A 23,402-nucleotide genomic window follows, 5' to 3' on the forward strand; every position below is an offset into this window, starting at 1 on the left:
TTTAAAGTACTTGTTAAATGTATCATGTTATTATGTTTGTCATGTACAATATATTTTTGCGTATTGTAAAGGTGTACTCCCTTCACACAATATATTTAACTCCACATTTGGGCCCCTCCCTTGAATTTGTTTTCTTAGTTTCACATTACACACTGTAAGAGGCACTTATTGATATGACAGTGATCTAATAAGTATTTGAACTGGCCAAAGAATATGTGGAGCAACCTTATTGGTTTAGCAGATCACTATATCGCTGATGTAATCCAAAACTGGGCAGCCTAAAAAGTCCAAAGTTTAGTTCCAGGTCTGTGCTGAATACTTACTTTTAACAAAGGCACTAACTGGGGCACGGCAGTTGTCATCCGTACACTTCAGTAGAGAAGGGGGAACAAAAGTTCCTGCTGACTATTCAGTGAGCCTTGTTGGAACGAATGCTGTGGGAACAGCAGGCGAAAATAAGTTTGCGTTTGGCTCTGACAATGACTTGCGTTTGTACAACGCTCCTCAAATTGATTACTGTCTTAGATTGCTTTATTTAAGGAACATCAAAACATCAAATGAAATAACCTGGGACAGAGTGACTGAAAACAAACCTATGAATAGGTTTTGAAAACAGAAAGTAGTGCCACAATGTGGCTATGGAGGGCAGTCGCATGATGGGAGAGAAAAGGCTTGATTAAGTTCTACCTCAAATGATCCATGGCATTTTATTTTCTCTGTTAAAGACTATTCCCACATTTGGGCCTCATTTACTTCCAACCTAAGTAGAGATAGTCTCCGCATATTACGTAAGAAACCGGCAGAGGCAGTTTTACAGGCATATACCACAGAATAAATAAGAATGAATGCAGAATGTCGTGGTGCAGAGAGAGCTTTAGGTGTTCTCACATCTGATTTACAAAGCGTTAGTATGCAGATGCAGCATGTAATCAAGAAGGCTTTCCATTACAAGAAGAAAAAGGACATTGTTTGTATGAGCAATATTCGTAATAAACCTCTAATTGTGTTTTCCAAGAATCCAGAGTGTGGACACCTCCATGCCTTTTTTCTTTGCAGCAACAAAGAAATTGAAGTTATATTGTAATTCTGCTGTGAGAAAGTTATCCTTTACAGTTGAAATATTCCAAATTCTTTCACTATAAGGTTGGTACGCTAACATCATGAACTCATTGACCTAAATATGATTACTGTGTCACCGCATACAATGACCCAAATGGTTCTAAATCTACAACTTTTGTAACAAGATTGTATTGCATTGCAGAACTTAAAGCAAAGGCTGAGCTGATTTGTGTGCTACTTTTTTTTACATTAAATATCTGAAAGAACATGACAGACATTTCAAAATGGTCATTATGGAAAGTGCAAGGATATTCAAGTTTTTTGCTTAGATCATGTTGCACCCTGAGGGATGCAAATACAATCGTGATACATGTAATACTCACCGTATATATTCAGTGTGAGTCACACAGCCCAAGGGTGTACTATTGAATATCCCCTCTGGGGTTTTAATTGTTTGGGAGTGGTAGACGATGTTCTCTGACCAATCCTGGTGGTAGACATAGTACAGTACAAGTGTGAAGCTACAAACTATCCATCATACAGTCAAGTAACGTTCAAACATAATGCTGGGTTTCAACCAAAACTGGCAGGTGACTTTCTCCTATTGAATTCTTCATTTTTCTCATGAAGGGGAGCGAAGGATAGATAACCTTGCATTCTATAATTTATATCCATATCTTCGAAGGGTTGATGAGCATCAACTTGTACTATAATTAAGTTGTCAAACTTTACAATGGTTTCTGCTACTGACCCTCCTTCCATCATAAGGTCAGAAGTGGGGGTGTGTGCATGTGACTACACAATGTTCAACACCATCCGCGGCGACTCAGATACTGCAGCAGTCCATGTCCAAATGCAGCAAGATCTGGACAATGTCCAAGTGGTAATTAACATTCATGCCACATAAGTGCCAGGCCATGACCATCTCCTACAAGAGAGGATCTAACTATCACCCGCTGACATTCAATGGCATTACTATCACTGAATCCCCACTATCAGCATCCTGGGGTTACCATTGACCAGAAACGGAACTAGATTAGCCATATAAATACTGCGGTTACCAGAACAGATCAAAGGCTGGGAATCGTGCGGCAAATAACTCACCCCTGACCCCCCCAAAGCCTATCCGCCATCTACAAAGCACAAGTCAGGAGTGTAATGGAATACTCTCCACTTGCCTAAATTAGTGCAGCTCCAACAACACTCAAGAAGCTTGACCCCATCCAGGACAAAGCAGCCTGCTTGATTGCTACCCCTTCCATGAACATTCAATCTCTCCAACACTGAAAACCATTGGCAGCAATGTGTACCAAATTGCAAGATACACTGCAGGAACTTACCAAGGTTTCTGAGCCAGCACCTTCCAAACCCACACCCACTACCATCTAGATGGACAAGAGCAACAGATACCTGAGAACGCAACCACCTGGAGTTCCCCCTCCAAGTCACTCACTGTCCTGACTTGGAAATATATCACCATTCCTTCACTGCTGTGTCAAAATCCTGGAATTCCCTTCCGAACAGTACTGTACCTACACCTCAGGGCCTAGAGCAGTTTAAGAAGACAGTTCACCACCACCTTCTCAAGGGCAACTAAGGATGGGCAATAAATGCTGACCCAGCCAGCGACGCCCGTATCCTACAAAAATAATTTAAAAATAATTCCGGTGACTTCTATTGGAAAGTGTGTTCATGGATCCGCATGTCTAATGAAGGAAATGTTGGATTTTACTGTTATACCTCCTGTAGTTGAATAGCTAACCGACGCTCATCTGGGTTTGCAGAAGATGGATAAACAGATTTAGTGAGAGTCTGAGTAGGTGCCTTCATGAGGGGAGAAATTTGGAGATAGAGGAGAAAGCAAAAAATAATTAGCTTTGGGCAATTAGCAAATATTACCCAGGGTAGAAAGAAGCATTTTCTTTGGTATTGAAATGTTTGCAGAAGAAACTCCAGAGAGGTTGGGTGGAACTTTTCAAAAAATGGCAAAGTGTCAGGTTCTGACTGAAAACCAGCGTGTTTCTTTCCAGAAGTTAGGCTTGCTGACCAGATCTTCTGACACTTTGCGTCAGACAGTGTGCAGCATCAGTCTGGCAGAGCAGGGCCTCATAGAGCCAGCAAGCCCGGCTCCACAGAGATTGACACCATCATTTAAGGGCGCCCCAATCTGTGAGAAAAATGAACTCTCTCCCATCCCCAGAAAAGCTTTGGGGCAAGCCTCTGGCAGCCAGGGGGCAATGCCGAGCCTATGTTCTCATCCCTGGGGCCTTCAGGCACCTGTGCGCCCATAGCTTGATCATCACAACTGGTTTTCAAATTCGTGCACCGGGGGAGGAGCATTCCAAGGGGCTGGGCGCTATGGCGTAAAGCCATTTACTGATATTTAAATTGATGGAAATTCATGCAAATCATGTTCATGGCGAGGAAAGGCGTGTGGGGGGGGAGGTGGAATCTCAAACCGAGATCTTATCGGTGCTAATCCCATTTTGCCCCTCTCGAGATTTAGCGGCCATGACAGGATTTGTGTCCAACGCTGTCGGACCTGAAAATTATTACCTGTAAAGGGAATAAAACAATCCAAGTGAAGACTGTATCACTAGAGTTCTGTTTATACTTGTGTGCACTTGTTTCTCGTATTATGGAATAATTTTGAGGGTTTTTGTTATCAGTGGGAAAGGATGCTAGGTCTTGCTGTTGAACTTTGCTGTGTTTTGTTTGTCATTCTGTGACGTGGCTCAAAAAGGATCTTGAAACTCTTGAGTTTGAAGTACAGTGTTGTCGGGTGTTCATGTGGTCGTTGGACAGGAACTTTAGCAACTAAGGATATCCTGTTTTTGGTGTCCACATGTGTTAGTTTGTGAATATAGAGAAGTTTATCAAACACTGTTCAAACTTATCTGACAAGATATGAACACATGCATGAGGTCGAAGTGTGACAACTTAGCAAGTAGTGGGGCTTTTTCCACAGATAGGCTTCGTAACATACAAGAATGTCTGCAATCCTGCTAATTGTGCAGAATGCTTATATGGTTGTCACAAACGCCTTGCTGTGCAGCATTGACACTTTTGAATCACACCTCTTTGTCGGTTTTCTTTTTAAGTCACAACAGCAAATTGTAAAATAGAGAGAATCTATACCTTCAAATTATGGATCTAGTTACCCATTCCAATGTCTTCACTATCTAAATAAACCATTCAGATCATGAAGGGTCAGACCTCTATGTCTGGTCTGGGTGAAATTAGTTGCACTCAGCCAGAGCAGCAATAGGATGTTACATTTAAACTCGGTGCCTGTGGGAAATGTTCCACAATCCAATATTGACCCAAGTGTTCAGTTACAGGTTTAATTATGCCTATTATCCATTTGTTTCTTAAATTATTGCAGGCTTATAGCCTGTTGTTATTGTTCTCCATTCAAAAATTATCTGTTCTTAAGTGCCACTTTATTTTCAAGTAATATTCCAGATTAATCTTTACTATATCCATAGCAATCTCTTATGCCTATGAGATCACCTCTCCAATGCCACTTTTGTTAGCTGAAAAACCCAAGGGCAGGATTTTCCTAGCCCTTTGAGGATGGAATGGGAGGTGCGAAGAGTAGCGAAATGGCATGGGAAAGTGTCCATTGGCATGCCCATCATGCCATTTTGCCAGCAGTGCAAAAGGTGACAGTTGGGCCGCCTGTGCATTTGAGTCATATAAGTGGACAATTACAGGGCTGTTCTTGTTTCCACTTGGCATTTTGCCAAATGCAGGGGATTCAGCTGCCACGTGGAATGACTTCTAGGTAAACACTGGTGACCGTCCAGAGGGCTCTGCGATGGGCTGCCTTTTTGGGCACACTGGCATGTGGAGGTGCCTACCAGCTGCAAACCCACCAATGAGAGAACAGCACGATGTGTGCTCAGTAAACTATCCCTTTTCAGGGCCTGGCTGCGTGGCTTCTGTTATTGAGGGTACACAGCCATTGATACGACCACAACCTTCATGTGCATCCCTAGCAATGGCCACAACCAGGAGCCTTTGACTGGGCTGACTATTCTTGCTGGACTGCGCTGTCCTTGATAATGGTGGCATTCCTAGCAACATTCACTGAATTGGCTACAGCCCGGGTCCTGCTGTCCATCAAAGCAGAGTCAACCCCCTCCCCACCTCACCGCATTCAGCCTGTAGGCGGGAATTCTTCATCTGAAGATTTTTGCACATGATTTATACTCCTGACATTTCTCCATGCTGCATGCTGAACAGAGCACAATAAAATATTAGCTCATCCTCTGACATATTCTCCTGGGGTTCAATATCCCATTAGTTTTATTGTTTACTGTCCTGCATGTGTTGAGTCTGCCAAAACCCCTTGGCCTCTTTGCAGCTTTATCATTAACTATTCCAACATTCTTAATAAATTACATGTATCATCTACTTATACTTCATATTGGCTACACATTTCACTTGTCTGTATTAAATTTAATCTCCCATTGTTTTGACCAGTTTAGTTCAGTTGGGTAGAATGCTGGTTCGTGTTGCAGAGCAAGGCCAGCAACGCGGGTTCAATTCCCGGCTGAGGCTATTCATGAAGGCCCTGCCTTCTCGACCTTGCCCCTTATGGTGAATGAGATTCACACGGTATTATAATCTGTATATATATGTATCAATATTGTAAGTGCAGTTGCACTACCTGACCACCAGGGGAGTAGCTCTGGGAGTACTCGAGAGTTTGTACTGGGCTCCTCCCTTGGCTCCGCCCAGGACTCCTCCCCCTGGAGCTGCTGTATAAAGATCCATGCCACAGGGTCAGCCAGCCAGTTCACCGAAAGTTCAACGGCTAACAGGCTGGCTCTGTTGTAAGTATATTAAAACCGCTATTCTAATCCTACAAGCACGTGTCCGTAGAATTGTTGGTTCCAACAATTTAATATACTTACGAAACAGTCGAAGTAAATCATGGAAGCAGCCCTCAAACCCGATCGCCTAGAACTCGACCCGCAGGATGCAGAGGCTAAGGAAACTTTTTCCCACTGGCTGAGATGTTTTAAAGCCTACCTGGCAGAAGCCAGCACCGCCGGAACAACGGAGGAACAAAAACTCAGCCCACTGCACGCAAGGGTAAGCCACAGAATCTCCACACAGCTAAATCCGGCCGGTTCTTACACCACAGCGCTGGCGATATTGGACAAAATGTACATTAGGCTCATTAACGAAGTTTATGCACGCCACGTGTTTACGACTCGCCGTCAGCGGCCTACAGAAACGCTAGTCGAGTTTGTACGGGAACTGAACAATCTTTCCAATGACTGTAATTATCAAGCCGTTACCGCGGCTGAACATAGGGAGCTTGCTGTGCGGGACGTTTTCGTAGCGGGCCTTAGATCTAACTATGTGCGCCAAAGACTGCTAGAAAAGGGGGCCCAGGACTTAGATACTACTGTGGAGGCTGCTACCACTATGGAAGTCTCCTTCCGCAGCCTCACATTGTTTCCCGCGGACCCCGCGACCTCATCGTGGACCCCCGACCAACAATCCCCCCCAGGCCTGTGCCACACGGCCCCCCAGCTACCACGCTGCCAAAGCCAGTTACTCTGCTGCCCCAGCCAGCTACTCAGCTGCTCCAGCCAGCTACTCAGCTGCCCTAGCCTGCCATTTCCGTGGCCAAAGCCAGCACCCACGGCAGCACTGCCCAGCCCGATCCGCGACCTGCAGCAGCTGCGGGAAGAAAGGCCACTATGCCAGAGTGTGCCTCACGAAAAGGGCCCCAGTTTTTAACTCCCCAGTAGAGAGAACAAATCGCTCCCAACACCAGCGGGCCCGCGGGGCCCGAAATGCTGCGGCCTACGCCCCGACTCCGCCCCCTCCCGCCACATGCAATCCATGGGGGCCGCCATCTTGGCAAACCCCCACCATGCGGCCGGCCACGTGCGACTCATGGCGGCCGCCATCTTCCTCGCCGCTCACCACGTGCGATCCACGGGCCCCATCTGCATCAGCATGCTCAGAAAGCTCATCTGAAAAATACGACTTCCCCAGGCACTCATCACGCGGCCCGCAACTCAGCGCAGCGATCCTGCATCAAGCTCGCCAGAACGTACCGGCATCTACTCGACCGGAAGCCCACTCGGAAGACTACGACCTTCCCGGGCACTCATCACGCGGCCCGCAACTCAACACGGTCACCCTAGATCAATCCCGCCCCAAGCACCTATGAAGTTCGATGGCGGAGGTCCAGATCAACGGGTGCAGCACGCCAAGCCTCTTTGACTCCGGGAGCACCGAGAGCTTTATACACCCAGAGCTGGTAAGACGCTGTTCGCTTCCTATTTTTCCTGTGAGCCAAACTATCGCCCTTGCTTCGGGCTCCCACTCAGTCCAAATCCAAGGATGCACCGTCGCTACGCTCACAATTCGAGGCGCTAGTTATTCACAATTTAAACTTTATGTCCTGCCCGACCTCTGCGCGCCACTCTTATTAGGCCTGGATTTCCAGTGCAACCTCAAGAGCCTCACCCTCAGCTTCAGCGGGCCAACGCCCCCACTCACTATCTGCAGCCTAGCCACGCTGCGCATCCCCCCCCCCCCCTCCTCTCTTCGCCAATCTCACTCCAGATTGCAAACCAGTAGCTACTCGCAGCAGGCGATACAGCCTACAGGATAGGGTCTTTATCCGATCGGAGGTCCGACGGCTGCTCAGTGAGGGGATCATGGAGGCCAGTAATAGTCCCTGGAGAGCTCAGGTGGTGGTCGTCAAGACCGGGGAAAAATTTTGCATGGTCGTCGACTATAGCCAGACCATAAATCGCTTTACGCTCCTAGACGCGTATCCCCTCCCCAGAATTACAGACATGGTTAATCAGATCGCCCAATATCGGCTATTTTTCACCGTGGATCTGAAGTCTGCACACCACCAGCTCCCAATCCGCCCGGAGGACCGCCACTACACGGCGTTCGAGGCCGATGGCCGCCTCTTCCATTTCCTCCGGGTTCCCTTCGGCGTCACTAACGGGGTTTCGGTGTTCCAACGAGCAATGGACCGAATGGTAGACCAGTACGGGCTGCGGGCCACGTTTCCGTATCTGGGTAATGTTACCATCTGCGGCTATGACCAGCAGACCACGACGCCAACCTCCAGCGTTTTCTCCAAACGGCACAGAAATCAAACCTCACTGATAACAAGGAGAAATGCGTTTTCCGCACAAACAGACTGGCCATCCTCGGCTACGTCGTGGAGAACGGAGTCCTGGGCCCAGACCCGGACCGCATGCACCCCCTCTTAGAACTCCCCCTCCCTCATTGCCCCAAGGCCCTCAAACGGTGCTTGGGGTTCTTTTCATACTACGCCCAGTGGGTCCCCCAATATGCGGACAAAGCCCGCCCACTCTTTAAGGCCACACGATTTCCCCTGTCTGCTGAGGCGCGCCAGGCCTTCAGCTGCATCAAGGAGCACATCGCCAAAGCAGCCATGTGGGCGGTGGATGAATCCACTCCCTTTCAGGTTGAGAGCGACGCATCAGAGGTAACTCTATCAGCCACTTTAAATCAGGCAGGGAGGCCCGTTGCATTTTTCTCCCGTACCCTATCCGCTTCAGAACTCCGACACTCCTCTGTCGAGAAGGAAGCGCAAGCCATCGTGGAGGCTGTTCGTCACTGGAGGCACTACCTCGCAGGTAGGAGGTTCACCCTCATCACAGACCAACGATCTGTTGCCTTTATGTTTGACAACTCGCAAAGGGGCAAAATAAAAAATGATAAAATCCTTCGGTGGAGGATCGAACTCTCCACCTATAGTTATGATGTTAAATATCGACCGGGGAAGCTCAACGAGCCGTCGGATACCCTATCCCGCGGGACATGCGCCAGCGCGCAGATCAGCCGTCTGAAAGCCATCCACGTGGACCTCTGCCATCCAGGGGTCACCCGGCTCGCCCACTACATCAGAGCCCGAAACCTGCCTTTCTCCAACGAGGAGGTAAAAGCGGTCACCAGGGACTGCCCGATCTGTGCAGAAGACCGTCCTACTGACCCTCCGGTCTAGAAAACTCCAAGTCTCCCAATGGCAAGAAGTCCTCCCAGAAGCGCTCCACGCAATCAGATCCCTCCTCTGTACAGCTACAAATCAAACCCCTCACGAGCGGCTCCTAATTTGTTCTAGGGGCACTACCACGGGGGTCTCACTTCCGGCGTGGCTGAGGACACCAGGCCCGGTTCTCCTCAGGAAGCACATCAGGGGGCACAAAACTGACCCCCTTGTTGAAAAGGTGCGCCTCCTCCATTCCAACCCCCAGTACGCATTCGTGGAGTTCCCGGACGGTCGCCAGGACACAGTATCCCTTCGGGACCTGGCACCCGCTGGATCCAGCCCCCCCCTATCTCCACCGAGGAACCCCTTACCCCGTTCCCTATGCTGTCGCCCCCTTGCGCCCCCGATTCCTCAAGCTCGCCCCACCTGTTCTACGCGGCAGCACCAGCCCGCCCCCAGTCTCCGGTCGAACCAGAGGTGTATGAAGTTTGGACGAGACCCGCCCCGGAGTCTGCCATCATACCCCAGCTCTCAACACCCACCCAGCCACCGGAAGAGGCTGCAACCCCGGTGCTCCGCAGATCAAAACGAACAATTCGTCCACCGGACAGACTAACTCTGAGCCACCAGCCCCGCCGGACTCGATTTTTTTCACAGGGGGTGAATGTGGTGAATGAGATTAACACGGTATTATAATCTGTGTATATATGTATCAATATTGTAAGTGCAGTTGCACTACCTGACCACCAGGGGGATTAGCTCTGGGAGTACTCGAGAGTTTGTACTGGGCTCCTCCCTTGGCTCCGCCCAGGACTCCTCCCCCTGGAGCTGCTGTATAAAGATCCGTGCCACAGAGTCAGCCAGCTAGTTCACCGAAAGTTCAACGGCTAACAGGCTGGCTCTGTTGTAAGTATATTAAAACCGCTATTCTAATCCTACAAGCACGTGTCCGTAGAATTGTTGGTTCCAACACCCCTCGCCTGAGATGCGGTGATCCTCTGGCATCACCAATGGGGTCTCGGTCTTCCAAAGAACGATGGACTGAATGGTTGACCAGCACGGGCTGCGGGCCACGTTTCCGTACTTGGATAATGTTACCATCTGCAGTCATAATCAGCAGGACCACGACGCTAACCTTCAAAAGTTCTTCCAAACCGCCCAATTCCTTAATCTCACCTACAACACGGAGAAATGTGTTTTCCGCAAAAACTGACTAGCCATCCTCGGCTATGTCGTGGAAAACTGAGTCCGAGGGCCCGACCCCGACCGCATGAGCCCCTCCTGCAACTCCCCCTTCCCCACTGCCCCAAGGCCCTGAAAAGATGCCTGGGGTTCTTATCATATTATGCTCAGTGTGTCCCCAACAATGCGGACAAAGCCCGCCCACTTATCAAAGCCACCATCTTTCCCCTGATGACTGAGGCCCGTCTGGCCTTCAGCCGCATCAAGGCAGACATTAACAAAGCCGCGATGCACGTGGTGGACGAGTCTATTCCCTTCCAGGTGGAGAGCGATGTGTCAGACGTCGCCCTGGCTGCTACCCTTAACCAGGCAGGCAGGCCCGTGGCTTTCTTTTCCCGTACCGTCAACGCCTCCGAGATTCGACACTCCTCTGTCAAAAAGGAGGCTCAAGCCATTGTGGAAGCTGTGCGACATTGGAGGCACTACCTGTCCGGTAGGATGTTCACCCTCGTCACCGACCAACGGTCGGTAGCCTTTATGTTCATCAACACACAGCTGGGCAAGATCAAGAATGATAAGATCTTGAGGTGGAGAATCGAACTCTCCACCTATAATTACGATATTGTGTATCATCCTGGGAAGCTCAATGAGCCCCCAGATGCCCTGTCCCGCGGCACTTGCGCCAACGTGCAAGATGACCGACTTCGGGCCATCCACAATGACCTCTGAACCCCTGGGGAAACGGACAGGAGATGGAGAATGCGACGGTATGGAAGGCCGTCCTTCTGGCCCTACGGTCTAAAGTCTCCCGGTTTCCCGCTGGCAGGAGGTCATCCCCGACGCGGTCCACTCCATTCGGTCGCTCCTCTGCACAGCCACGAACGAGACCCTGCACGACCGTCTATTTGTCTTCCCCAGGAAGTCCGTCTCCGGGGTCTCGCTTCCGTCCTGGCTGACAACACCGGGACCTGTCCTCCTCCGGAAGCATGTGAGGAGTCATAAGTCTGACCCCCTGGTCATGCAACCCTCAGTATGCCTACATGGCGCACTGCGACGGACGACAGGAAACAGTCTCCCTCTGGGATCTGGCACCCGCCGGTTCCCCAGCGACCATCACCAACACGCCCCCCCCCCCCACACCGCCTATCACCACCAACCAAATCCCTCACGGCGGGCCACCAGCTGCCCCCCTGGGGATCCTGAACACTGCCCCCGCCCCTACACGCCCTACACCCCCTTTCCCCATTGCCGACACACCGTGATGAAGCTCCAGATGACATGCTTCCGGAGTCAGCGAGTTCAACACCCGTGCCCGCAGCGAAGCCGGAGCTGAGATGATCACTGAGAACGATTAAGGCTCCGGATAGACCCGATATGTGAGCCCACTTCACCCCCACTGGACTTCAATTTGTAACAGGGGGTGAATGTGGTGAACATATTGTTACTGCAATTCACCACTGTATTGTACCTTATTATGTTGATGCCACTGTGGGCTCCGCCTCCTCGGGGGTGGTATATAACCCTGCCGCTTGTAGGTGGCACTCAGTGCAGAGCAGTCACAGGCAGGCACAGATCTATCTTATTAAAACCACTGTTCACTTCTACTAATCGTCTCGTGTGAATTGATGGTCGCATCACCCACCCCATCCCTGTAACCTAACCTGTACGTCACAGGACACAAAATGAAAAGCTCAGCCGATCAGTGATAATCAAACGAGTATCTTTCAATGCTAGCTCTTTAAAGCTGCAGCGCTCATTACCCCTCTCAGTTTACAAGCCATTAGCCCGGATCCTTGGTTGCAAGTCAGCATCACTACTGCTGCTAGCGATGACAGGAAATTTGGCGCTCAAATCCTCCATTCACTGCAGAGGGACTGGAGAATCCCGCTGCCATGAACAGACGGAGAATCCTGCACCTTAAAATACACGCTTGAAATCACCTGCTCACTATTTTCTGGTTTAGACTTCCATTTTACTAGTTTCAACTTTGCAATATCCAGCACTGAACCTTATCTTTCATTATGGCTTCTCAATTCTGAAAAGTTTTTTTAATGAAGTCACAGACTAACAGAAATAATTTTTGATGCTACAGCAAGATTTGTGTAGTTCCAGCTGGCATTTTAATTATTTAAAACTAGAACTAACTGTTTTGTGTTATTTAATTTGCAATTTTCAGATTTAACTTTGCTCACCTAATTTTTTAAACCTTGGTTGTGTCTTGCAGCTTGGATCTTAACACTTCACTTTATTTACCATTCAGAAAATTATGATATGCAAACTGTAGCTAATGCACGTTTTCTAAAGTGCCGAGAAATGACAGCATTTCTGTTGGAATAAAAACAGACAATGCTGGAAACATTACAGGTCAGCCAGGATCAGTGGAGAAGGGAAGGTAGGAATAGTGTTTTGGGTTGCTAACCTTTCTTCAAAGTCCTGGAGTGAAGTTATAATAGTGTGATTGAAAAGGGGAATTAATGAGATATTAGAGAAATATAAGATGAAACATAGAAATTCTGGCAAAAGCTCAGGTGGAGTATGGTAGAAGGTCCAGATTACACCGCAGGTCATGTACTGATGGGGGTTCTTCACCTCCGCAACAGTGCACATCCTCCCATACTCCCAGAAACGCTGGTACACCCATCCCACTTTGACAGTGGAGCTGCATTTTCATGCATTAGTTAGTTTCACGTCATGATTTTCTAAATGGGAAACAAGGGAGGTGGTAATAACCATGCTGTAAGACATAACCAAGGTTTTAGTGTTAAGGCTATAAGGTTTTCAAGCACACAGAAGGATGAGGTACTGCTCCTCAAACTTGCATATAATCCAACAAAAAGATTATTGATCTGAAACATTGCCACTTCTTTCTTCTCCCAACAGTGATGCTGTCTGCTTGCAGTGCTGCCAGTGTTTTCTGTCTTTATTTCAGATTTCCAGCACCTGTGGTATTATTTTTGTTGAATCTTAGAGATTTACTGTTATAATTAAAAGAAGTGTCAGGTTCTAAAGAGGTTAAGTGATACCTGCTAAAGTTTTGCAATATACATTAACAGATTGTTAAGAAATGTCACAAATGAGCCACAATTTTAAGGTGTTTCTTATTTAGGGTCTGGACCAGAACCCCAATTTGTTATGAGATTCTGAATGAGAACCCAATTTTTTACTTTTGAAAATTGTGAGGAAAGATTACTGTGTGACAGGAGTGATAAAACTGACCAGCAGACAGCTTTTATGGTAACACAAACTTTAATTTAAACACATTAGCAACAAATAAATAAAGATTCCATCGTGCCAGATGACCATAGGCTGCTTTCCCCTTTGAGGGGGGCGAGCTGACTGGTGGTGATTTAACCTGAGAATTATCATACCCCAGGCGAGGGGTATGGTTGAGAAGGCGGGGTCTTCATGAATAACCTCAGCCAGTATGAGAATTGAACTTGCGCTGTTGATTTTGCTCTGCGTCACGAACCAGCTGTCCAGTCAACTGAGCTAAATAATATCTTACTTGCTGACTACCCCTGCCTCTATATATTTTTTTATCGTCCATTTAAGCAAACCAACATACCTTGATCCTGACGGCCAAAGGGTTTTCACTTGCTTATATTGGTACAAAGCCTTTTAGAGAGAGTCCTTCTAGAGCAAACCTAACCACGTCCAGACGAAACTCTAAACCTGGCCCCTCCCATTAGTTATGCCACCTGCAATCCAAAAGTACACCACATTCTTGTGTCCTGTTACAAAAGGTTACATTTCCCCTTCAAATATCAATGATTTTCTCCATGTGTAATCACAGCGAAAATATTAAATACAAACTTTAAAATATAAAAACATTCTCACATTTGTCACATTCTTTAAAAAAAAGGTGAAAGCTTTAATATCACTAGTTGTCTGTAGTGCACATTGCTAAATTTTGCATTATATCGATGAATCATGACAATGTCCAATAGTGGCTGGAAATCGATACTGTTTGATTTGTCCACCAATTTTTTTCCAGCTTGACCATCCTGAGGATGTTGCAGCACAATTGTTCAGGCAGTAAATAGACTTCCTGTACTTTTCTAAAGTGCGCATTCTCCATGAGTGAGTTTAATCATTGATCGAGTGCATTTCTGGGATGAAGGTCCTCCTGTTGGTCTGCTGTAGCTTCAGCAGAATAACTGTGGAAACCCTGAAGAAATATTTGCTGTTTTGAGCTGTGATGCTCGATCAATGACTCCAGAAGCGAGATTGGATGACAGTTGAAGGCTTTATTGGACTAGATGTTTCCCCCAGCAGCGCAGGTACAGAATCCGGCAGCTGGGGAGACACAGACTCATACTCCGCCTTACTGGGCGGAACCAGCAGGCAGGCTTCACCAATGATCTTGCTGTCTCAGGTACCTCCCACACCAATGGTCTTACAGCCTCAACCTGGGTACCGTAATACCCCTAATAACGACTACCACATTTACCCCTTGTTAAAAAAAGAGTCCGGCGGGAGTGGTGGTCTTGCGTCGTACAGTAGTAGAGGTTGAGATTATGGTAGTACCCGTCGGTGGTACAGTGTTTTGCCTTGTTACATGTCACAACTATTTACAGTATTTATTTACATGTACATATCAAAATGAAGCAATTATTCGATCGGGGGCCCTGGTTGTCCTCTGCGAACATTGCAGTTTCGGCGGTGATGAAGGCGCCGGCTCGGGGATCCGTGACTCCGGGAGCGTGACTTTGGTTTCTTCGGTAACTTCATCACTCCTAGATGGGACCAGTGGGACCAGCCGTGGGGTGAGCCGGTGGGGGGGGGGGGTCCCATAGGGAGACCGTATCCTGTCTGCCGTTGGGGTACGCCACGTAGGCATACTGAGGGTTAGCGTGAAGGAGGTGGACCCTCTCGACCAATGGGTCCGACTTGTGCGACCGCACGTGTTTGCGGAGCAGGATGGGTCCAGGAGCTGCCAGCCAGGTTGGGAGCGAGGTCCCGGAGGAGGACTTCCTAGGGAAGACAAGGAGACGTTCATGAGGTGTTTTGTTTGTCGTGGTACACAGCAGTGATTGGATGGAGTGGAGTGCATGGGGGGGGGGGCCTCCTGCCACCGGGAGACTGGGAGATTTCATGACCGTAGGGCCAGTAGGATGGTCTTCCAGACCGTTCCGTTCTCCCTCTCTACATGCCCGTTTCCCCGGGGGTTATAACTGGTCGTCCTGCTCGAGGCAATGCCCTTTCTGAGCAGGAATTGACGCAGTTCGTCGCTCATGAAGGAGGACGGACCCCCTATTGCTGTGTATGTAGGCGGGGAAACCGAACGGTGTAAAGATACTGTGGAGGGCTTTTGTGACGGTGGCTGCGGTCATGGTGGGGCAGGGGATGGCGAACGGGAACCGGGGGTACTCGTCAATCATGTTCAGGGAGTACGTGTTGCAGTCGGTGGATGGGAGGGGCCCTTTGAAGTCCATACTGAGGCGTTCAAAGTGACGGGAAGCCTTTACCAGGTGTGCTTTCTCTGGCCTGTAGAAGTGCGGCTTGCACTCCATGCAGATTTGGCAGTTCCTGGTGACAGTCCTGACCCCCTCGATGGAGTAGGGCAGGTTGCGGGTCTTGATAAAATGGAAGAATTGAGTGACCCCCGGGTGGCAGAGGTCCTCATGGAGGGCCCGGAGTCGGTCCACTTGTGCGTTGGCACATGTGCCGCGGGATAGGGCATCAGGAGGCTCGTTTAGCTTCCCGGGACAATACAAGATCTCATAGTTGTCGGTGGAGAGCTCGATCCTCCACCGTAAGATCTTTTCGTTCTCTATCTTGCCCCGCTGTGCATTATCAAACATGAAAGCAACCGACCGTTGGTCAGTGAGGAGCGTGAATCTCCTGCCGGCCAGGTAATGCCTCCAGTGCCGCACAGCTTCTACTATGGCCTGAGCCTCCTTTTCAACGGAGGAATGACTGATTTCTGAAGTATGGAGGGTGCGTGAGAAGCAGGCCACAGGCCTGCCCGCTTGGTTGGGGGTGGCCGTCAGAGCAACGTCGGACGCGTCGCTCTCGACTTAGAATGGAAGAGATTCGCCGATTGCATACATTGTAGCCTTTGCAATGTCCGCTTTTATGCGGCTGAAGGCCCGGCGGGCCTTGTCCGCATAATTGGGGACCCACTGGGCGTAATATGAAAAAAATCCCAGGCAGCGTTTCAGGGACTTGGAGCAGTGGGGGAGGGGAAACTCCATGAGGGGGCTCATCCGTTCGGGATCTGGGCCTATAACTCCATCATGCACCACGTAGCCAAGGATGGCTAGACGGTCGGTGCTGAACACGCATTTGTCGTTGTTGTAGGTGAGATTAAGGATTTTTGCGGTATGGAGGAATTTTCGGAGGTTGGTGTCGTGGTCCTGCTGGTCGTGGCCGCAGATGGTGACATTGTCGAGGTACGGAAACGTGGCCCGCAAACCGTACCGGTCAACCATTCGGTCCATCTCCCGTTGGAAGACCGAGACTCCATTTGTGACACCGAAGGGAACCCTCAGGAAGTGGTAGAGCTGCCCATCTGCTTCGAATGCAGTGTATTTGCGGTCATCCGGGCGGATGGGGAGCTGTTGGTAGGTGGATTTGAGGTCCACCGTGGAAAAGACCTTGTATTATGCAATCTGGTTGACCAAATCAGATATGCGGGGGAGAGGGTACGCGTCGAGCTGCGTATACCTGTTGATGGTCTGACTATAATCGATGTCCATCCTATGCTTCTCCCCGGTCTTTACAACCACTACTTGAGCTCTCCAGGGGCTGTTGCTAGCCTGAATAATACCTTCTTTCAGTAGCCGCTGGACTTCCGACCTAATAATGGTCCGGTCCTGGGCACTGTACCGTCTGCTCCTGGTGGCGACGGGTTTGCAATCTGGCATGAGATTCGCAAAAAGGGAAGGCGGGTCGACCTTGAGGGTCACGAGGCTGCAGACAGTGAGGGAGGGTATAGGGCCACCGAATTTAAAGGTTATGCTCTGGAGGTTGCATTGGAGGTCTAACCCTAGGAGCGTGGCAGCGCAGAGGTGAGGAAGGACGTAGAGTCGGAAATGTTTTAATTCCCTTCCCTGGACCATGAGGTTAGCTACGCAGAACCCCTTGATCTCTACAGCGTGAGACCCGGAGGCCAGGGAGATTCTTTGGTTAACTGGGTGTATGGTAAGAGAACAGAGCCTACCCGTGTTGGGGTGTATGAAGCCCTCTGTGCTCCCCCGAGTCGATCAGGCAGGATGTTTTGTGTCCGTTGATAAGCAGGGTCATCGTCGCGGTCGAGAGCTTTCGGGACTGAGACTGGTCCAGGGTCACCGAGTTGAAGGTTTTCCTCGGGCGGTGTGTGGTCATCCGAATTTGGGTCCTGAGACTCTAGCCAAGATGGCGGCGCCCACGGGTCGCACATGACTGGGGGTGTGCAAGATGGCGGCGCCCACGTGTCGCACGTGGTCCCTGGAGACCAAGATGGCGGCGCCTGGGGCCCGCACGTGGTTCGGGAAAACAAAGATGGCGGTGCCCACTGCTTGCACGTGGCCCGTGGAGAGAGTTGTGGTGGCGGCTCCGGTTCACCCCCGGAGAAGGCGGTGACCGCCCGGGCATGGCATACCGTCACGAAATGGCCATTTTTGCCGCACCCTTTGCAGTTGGAGGAGCGGGCCGGGCAGCGCTGCCGGGGGTGCTTGGTTTGCCCGCAAAAATAACAGCGGGGCCCACCGGGGTTGCCTGGTAGCCGCGCGGCACAAGCTTGTGGGGGTACGGGGGATGTATCGGTGTCGGCCGTGGGCGGGTTCCACGCTGTCCAAGAGGCTGCCGCGCGATTGGGGACGTCCGCGCGGGCGTTTCGGGAGGCCACATCCAGGGAGCTAGCACGGGCCCGTGCCTTCTTGAGGCCTAGTGTCTCTTTCTCTAGTAGTCACTGACAGATTTGGGAGGACAGCACACCTGCAACGAATGCGTCTCGGATTAAAAGTTCTGTGTGGTTGCTGGCTGAAACTTGTGGGCAGTCACAGTTTCTACCTAGTACCAGAAGTGCACGATAGAATTTATCCAGCGATTTTCCTCTGGGATTTGTCGCCTTGTCGCTAGCAGATGTCGGGCGTATACCTGGTTTACTGGGCGAATATAGTGTCCTTTCAACAGGGCCATCGCGGCCTCGAAATCATCTGCATCCTCGATGAGGGTGTAGATCTCTGGGCTCACCCTCAAGTGGAGAACTTGCAGCTTCTGGTCCTCCGTGGGTGTAGTCGTGGCCGTCCTGAGGTACCAGTTGAAGCACACCAGCCAGTGTTTGAAACTTGCCGCTGAGTTTGCCACATGGGGGCTGAGTTGCAGACACTTCGGCTTGATTTGGGGCTCCATTCTTTAAAATCTAGTCCAATAAATTGATGCTCGATCAATGACTCCAGAAGCGAGATTGGATGACAATTGAAGACTTTATTGGACTAGATGTTTCCCGCAGCAGCGCAGGTACAGAATGCAACAGCTGGGGAAACACAAACTCTTATACTCCGCCTTACTGGACTGAACCAGCAGGCAGGCCTCACCAATGATCTTGCTGTCTAAGGTACCTCCCACACCAATGGTCTTACAGCATCAACCTGGGTACCGTAATACCCCCTAATACCGACTACCACAAGCTGTTAATTTGAGGCTTGTGCTTAAATTACAGTGGACATGCAGGAGAACCCATACAGAAACTCACCTGTTTAGCACCTGCAGATTACTTGACCATGAAGGACATTATAGTTGAGACTGTCTTCATTTGGTTTCTCAAAAACTCTTTAATCTCTTGAAAATTCAACTAGCAGTTCTCTGCCATGGAATGGAAATTCTGAAGCGCCATGGATCAGTGGTAGTAAATAATGTTTATTTTGATAGTAACATAACCTAAAAGCCCAAGATCATTGTTTTTCAGATTGACAATGCAGGCACTGGGGCAGAAGCTGAATGATTACTGGAAGGAAAAGAAAACCAAGAAAAACCAGGAGGAAGCAGATAGCACAGATATGGTTGAAGAGCCACGGTGAGAAATCTTTGACTGCGGTTTCATTTTGGAGCCTACTTTAATTAAACTTTGTGTTTCCATGTATCCCCACAGTGTGCTGTCCAACTTTTGTGACCTCCACCACTCCTAATCTGTATAAATGATAGGCCTAACACTGGAAAACATTTTGCAGTCACCAATCTCAATCATGAAACGTTTCAATTCGTAGATTCAAAATAATGCCGGATTTTCCTCAGACTTTTAAATTATGGACTCTGAGGGTATCATTTAATCCAATTTAGAGTTTTTAAATTGTTTTCCAACTTGAGGTTTTCTGCTGTATTTGATTTTCACAGACTGTTGGATAATGAAGTTCATCACAAAAACATGTTGCCTCAGCTAATAGAAATGATTTAAAATAGATGATGGTAGCATTCAACATTATAATGGGCACTAGTAGGTAGAAATGTTGAATGACTAATGTCAGAAGTCAGCCTATTCTGTTATCAGATATTAACTACATTTTTCATACATTATTAGTAAGTTGTTGCCTTGAGCATTATAGAAATAAATGATTCGACAATGGGACCCTCAACCTCTGTCAGTTGCTTCTGTAATGTTTGGGATTGTGACTATTCACCCAAACCACAATCAGCACTTGAAAATTATGTTTACTGCAAGAATAGTTTGGAAAAAGTAATTGATCTCATTTTATTGTGTTGTTTTCCCATTTAGAACTGCCCCCGACCAAGCTTGGGTTCAATGTGAGACATGCATGAAATGGCGCAAGTTACCACCAGAAGTTGATCCAGAGTCACTACCAGAAAACTGGTATTGTAACATGAATCCTGACCCCAAATTCAGGTAAGAAGGAATCAGAATGTGCCATCCCAAGTGGCATTAGTCTTTTGCATCTAATTGGTAAAATGATTACTTTTATGAATAAGATTACGCACATGGTGGTGGGAGTGGTGGAGAATTATGTGTTACAAGAATGATCTTTCGGTTTTTAGTTTTTACTCAAGTGGGTGACAGAGTGGCTAGCACTGCTGCCTTACAGCCCCCGGGACCCAGACGCGATTCTGGTCTTGGGTGATTAGACTGTGTGGAGTTTGCAAATTCTCCCCGTGTCTGCATTGGTTTCCTCCCACAGTCCAATAATCTGCAGGTTATGTGGATTGGCTATAGAAAAATGTGAGGCGACCTCCGTGAAGTATTTACAATTCTTTGGCATTCTCTAACTGTGTTCTGGAAGCTCCATTGAATCTATTTAAGACTGAGGCAACAGAGATTTGATACCTTAGATAATCACAAGATATGCAGAGTGAGCAGGCATGAAACCGTAGTTCCGCCTTGATCATAGAGAACAACGGAACAGGCTTGAGGGTCCGTATGATCTACTATTTCCTGTGTTCTTTAGAATGAGGGGCGTAATTTAAGCTAAATTCTATCATTTTAAAGGGTCCGCAGGAATAAAAATACCTGGGGGAGTGTATGTAAGCTACACAAGGATGGCAGAGCTAGTTTTGAAGGCTGTTTGAAAAAGAAAACGGGGTTATTGACTAAGTACAAGATTAGAGTTTAAAGTTAAGGTAAAGTTATGCTCAGCCTTCATAATACGTTGTTTAGGCCTGCGATAAAGTATTATGGGCAGCACACTGGGAAGGATTTCAAGGACTTCGAATGAATGCAGGGGGGGTGAGATTTCAGTATCAGGAAGAAATGATTTAATGTACTGTATGCACTTGGTTTCGGACAATGCTCGGCACAACATCGAGGGCCGAAGGGCCTGTTCTGTGCTGTACTGTTCTATGTTCTATACTATTGCCCCTTAGTTCCCATGGCTGTGCAGGTTAGGTTACGGGGGTAGGGTGGGGTGGGCAGGGAGTGAACTTGCATAGTGTGCTCTGTCGGAAGGTCAATACAGACCCGATGGGCTGAATGGCCTCCTTCTGCACTGTAGTGATTTTGAGGTCAGATGGACCAATTTAACTTGCAGAAATCAGTGCTTAATCAGAAACCATACAAGGTTCTATCACGAGGTGCGTGATTTAGATTCAGATAATAATCTTTATTTGTGTCACAAGTAGGCTTACATTAACACTCCACAAAATTACTGTAAAATTGTTCTGCATACAGTCCAGGCACATCGTTCCTTACATGAAAAACATAGGAGACACAATGTAAATACATAGACTTAATTATCGGGTGAAGCATATGGAGTGTAATGTTACAACAGTTGAGAAGATGCATAGAGAGATCAGCTCAGTCCATAAGAGGGCCATTCAGGAGTCTGGTAACATCAGGGAAGAAGCTTTTTTTGAATCTGTTGGTGCGTGTTTTCAGACTTTTGTATCTTCTGCCCGATGGAAGAGGATGGAAAGGGTAGCACAGTGGTGAAGAGAGAATAACCCGGGTGGGAGGGGTTTTGATTATGCTGCCCACTTCCCAAGGCAGCGGGAGGTGTAGATAGAGTCAGTGGATGGGAGGCTGGTTCACGTGATGAACAATAGGCTGTGCTCACAACTCATGATGCACCCACCCTGGCTCAGGCATTAGGTGCTGTTTAATATGCAAATTTGTGTTCTATGACGTACATAGGACCCAAAATGACATTTCAGGATTGAACTGATCATTGAACATTGCACTCTCCAAGCTGTTTTACTATCGATACACTCTGAAAGTTGTTAAAAACTTAAATTTTAAATGACTTTTATGATGCCAGAAGGAGCAAATGTGCTATTACCTCCAGCCTCTTCTCCTCTGTGATTGTGACCATTGGCCACACCCCTTTTCCCACAAGCTGTCAGACTTACTGCCAGCTGGACACCCAATATTGCAAAGAAACGTACAGCATAGGAACAGGCCCTTCGGCTCTCCGAGCCTGTGCCGACCATGCTGCCCGAAATTGCACCAGCCTGAAGAAGGCAAGCTGCATTAGGACACCTGATGTCAAAATGAATCCAGCCTCTTCACTGTTGGATGAGAGGCAACTGGCATACAGCCCTTGCTGTCTGTCCAAAAGTACAAGCCACCTTGGGAAGGGATGAATTTAGTCACAAAATCCTAACATTTGGACTTTTTTAATTTCAGGGACTGCTCTATACCTGAGGAGCCAGAGGAAAGTGATGATGAGATTACACCAAGTTATGAAAAAACATCTAAAAAACAGTTAAGTATTTTTGCTGGCACTGATTAATTTGCAAAACAGAAACAGGCTGTTTGACTTGACCAGTCCACATTGTTGTTTATTCTCCATTTGAACGATCGTCCTCTTTCCATCTGCCCACCATGTTTAAATATCCCTTTATGGGTCATTTCTTAATTAGGGCCCTTTTTCTTCAATCATGTATCTAACCTTTTCTTTAATGATAACAGTGCTTATGCTTCAATCATTAACTCCAATGGTGCAATCCAGCCTCTTAAGCATACAAAAGTTTATCCTGTTCTCTATCCTACATCCCATTTAATTTTAAATCCATGTTCCTTCAATGTAGTGCCTTCAATCACTGAAAACTGTATGTTTCTCTCTACTCTGTCCCATTCCTTTATAATTTTAAACATTCCTGTTAAAGCACTTTGTAACCTCTGTTCTATTTAAAATGGCCTCCATTTTTCACACATATACTTGCTGGAAAGGATATATTTATGCCTCTGTTAAGGAAATATCGGGAATAGCTTTGATGATCTCCACAATTGGATAGCTTGTTGAAATTCACTGTCTAAGCTCACACATAACCAATAACCTAGCTCGTCACCCCGAGAAGGCAGTTAGCTGGTGCATGGCTTCAGGACAGTAGGAATAAAATTTAGAAAAGACGTTAAGTGAATGAGCTTTGCAGCACCTGTATCTTCATCCTGATCATTACCTCCACTGCAGTTTGACAAAAATGAAATAACTTCATTGATAATTCAGTTAATTACTTCCAGGATTTTCTTCTTCATGTGCATTGTTTTTTCAGTGATCAAAGTCTGGAAAGAAAGAGCAGGAAGTCTTTGGAGCAAGAGAGACTTGTGGTAAGAAACTATTTCGATAAATATATAGCCTGTAATACAACCCATTCCAGACACACCTTCAGGCTGATTTTGTATATACGTCATACCCCAAATTGAACCCTCCATCAGAAAAATAATTCTTGACTCCTGTAGACCATGCCCTGTACTCAACCTTTTGCCTGAGAAAGTGTGCCC

The 23,402-nt window shown here is 47.9% G+C and overlaps 1 protein-coding gene across 1 annotated transcript in view; it reads left to right on the forward strand.

The window, feature by feature from the left end:
• The window catches only part of LOC119951403 (MORC family CW-type zinc finger protein 3-like), a 147,601-nt gene that overhangs the window by 77,136 nt on the left and 47,063 nt on the right, over positions 1 to 23,402 (forward strand). The window contains exons 10-13 of the mRNA XM_038774562.1: positions 19,143 to 19,250; positions 19,947 to 20,075; positions 22,305 to 22,382; positions 23,174 to 23,228. Of these exons, the coding sequence (XP_038630490.1) occupies positions 19,143 to 19,250; positions 19,947 to 20,075; positions 22,305 to 22,382; positions 23,174 to 23,228 (370 nt within the window). The remainder of the gene's footprint in view (positions 1 to 19,142; positions 19,251 to 19,946; positions 20,076 to 22,304; positions 22,383 to 23,173; positions 23,229 to 23,402) is intronic.

This window comes from Scyliorhinus canicula, chromosome 17 (genome assembly GCF_902713615.1).
Source record: "Scyliorhinus canicula chromosome 17, sScyCan1.1, whole genome shotgun sequence".
In the NCBI taxonomy this organism is placed as follows: Eukaryota; Metazoa; Chordata; class Chondrichthyes; order Carcharhiniformes; family Scyliorhinidae; genus Scyliorhinus; species Scyliorhinus canicula.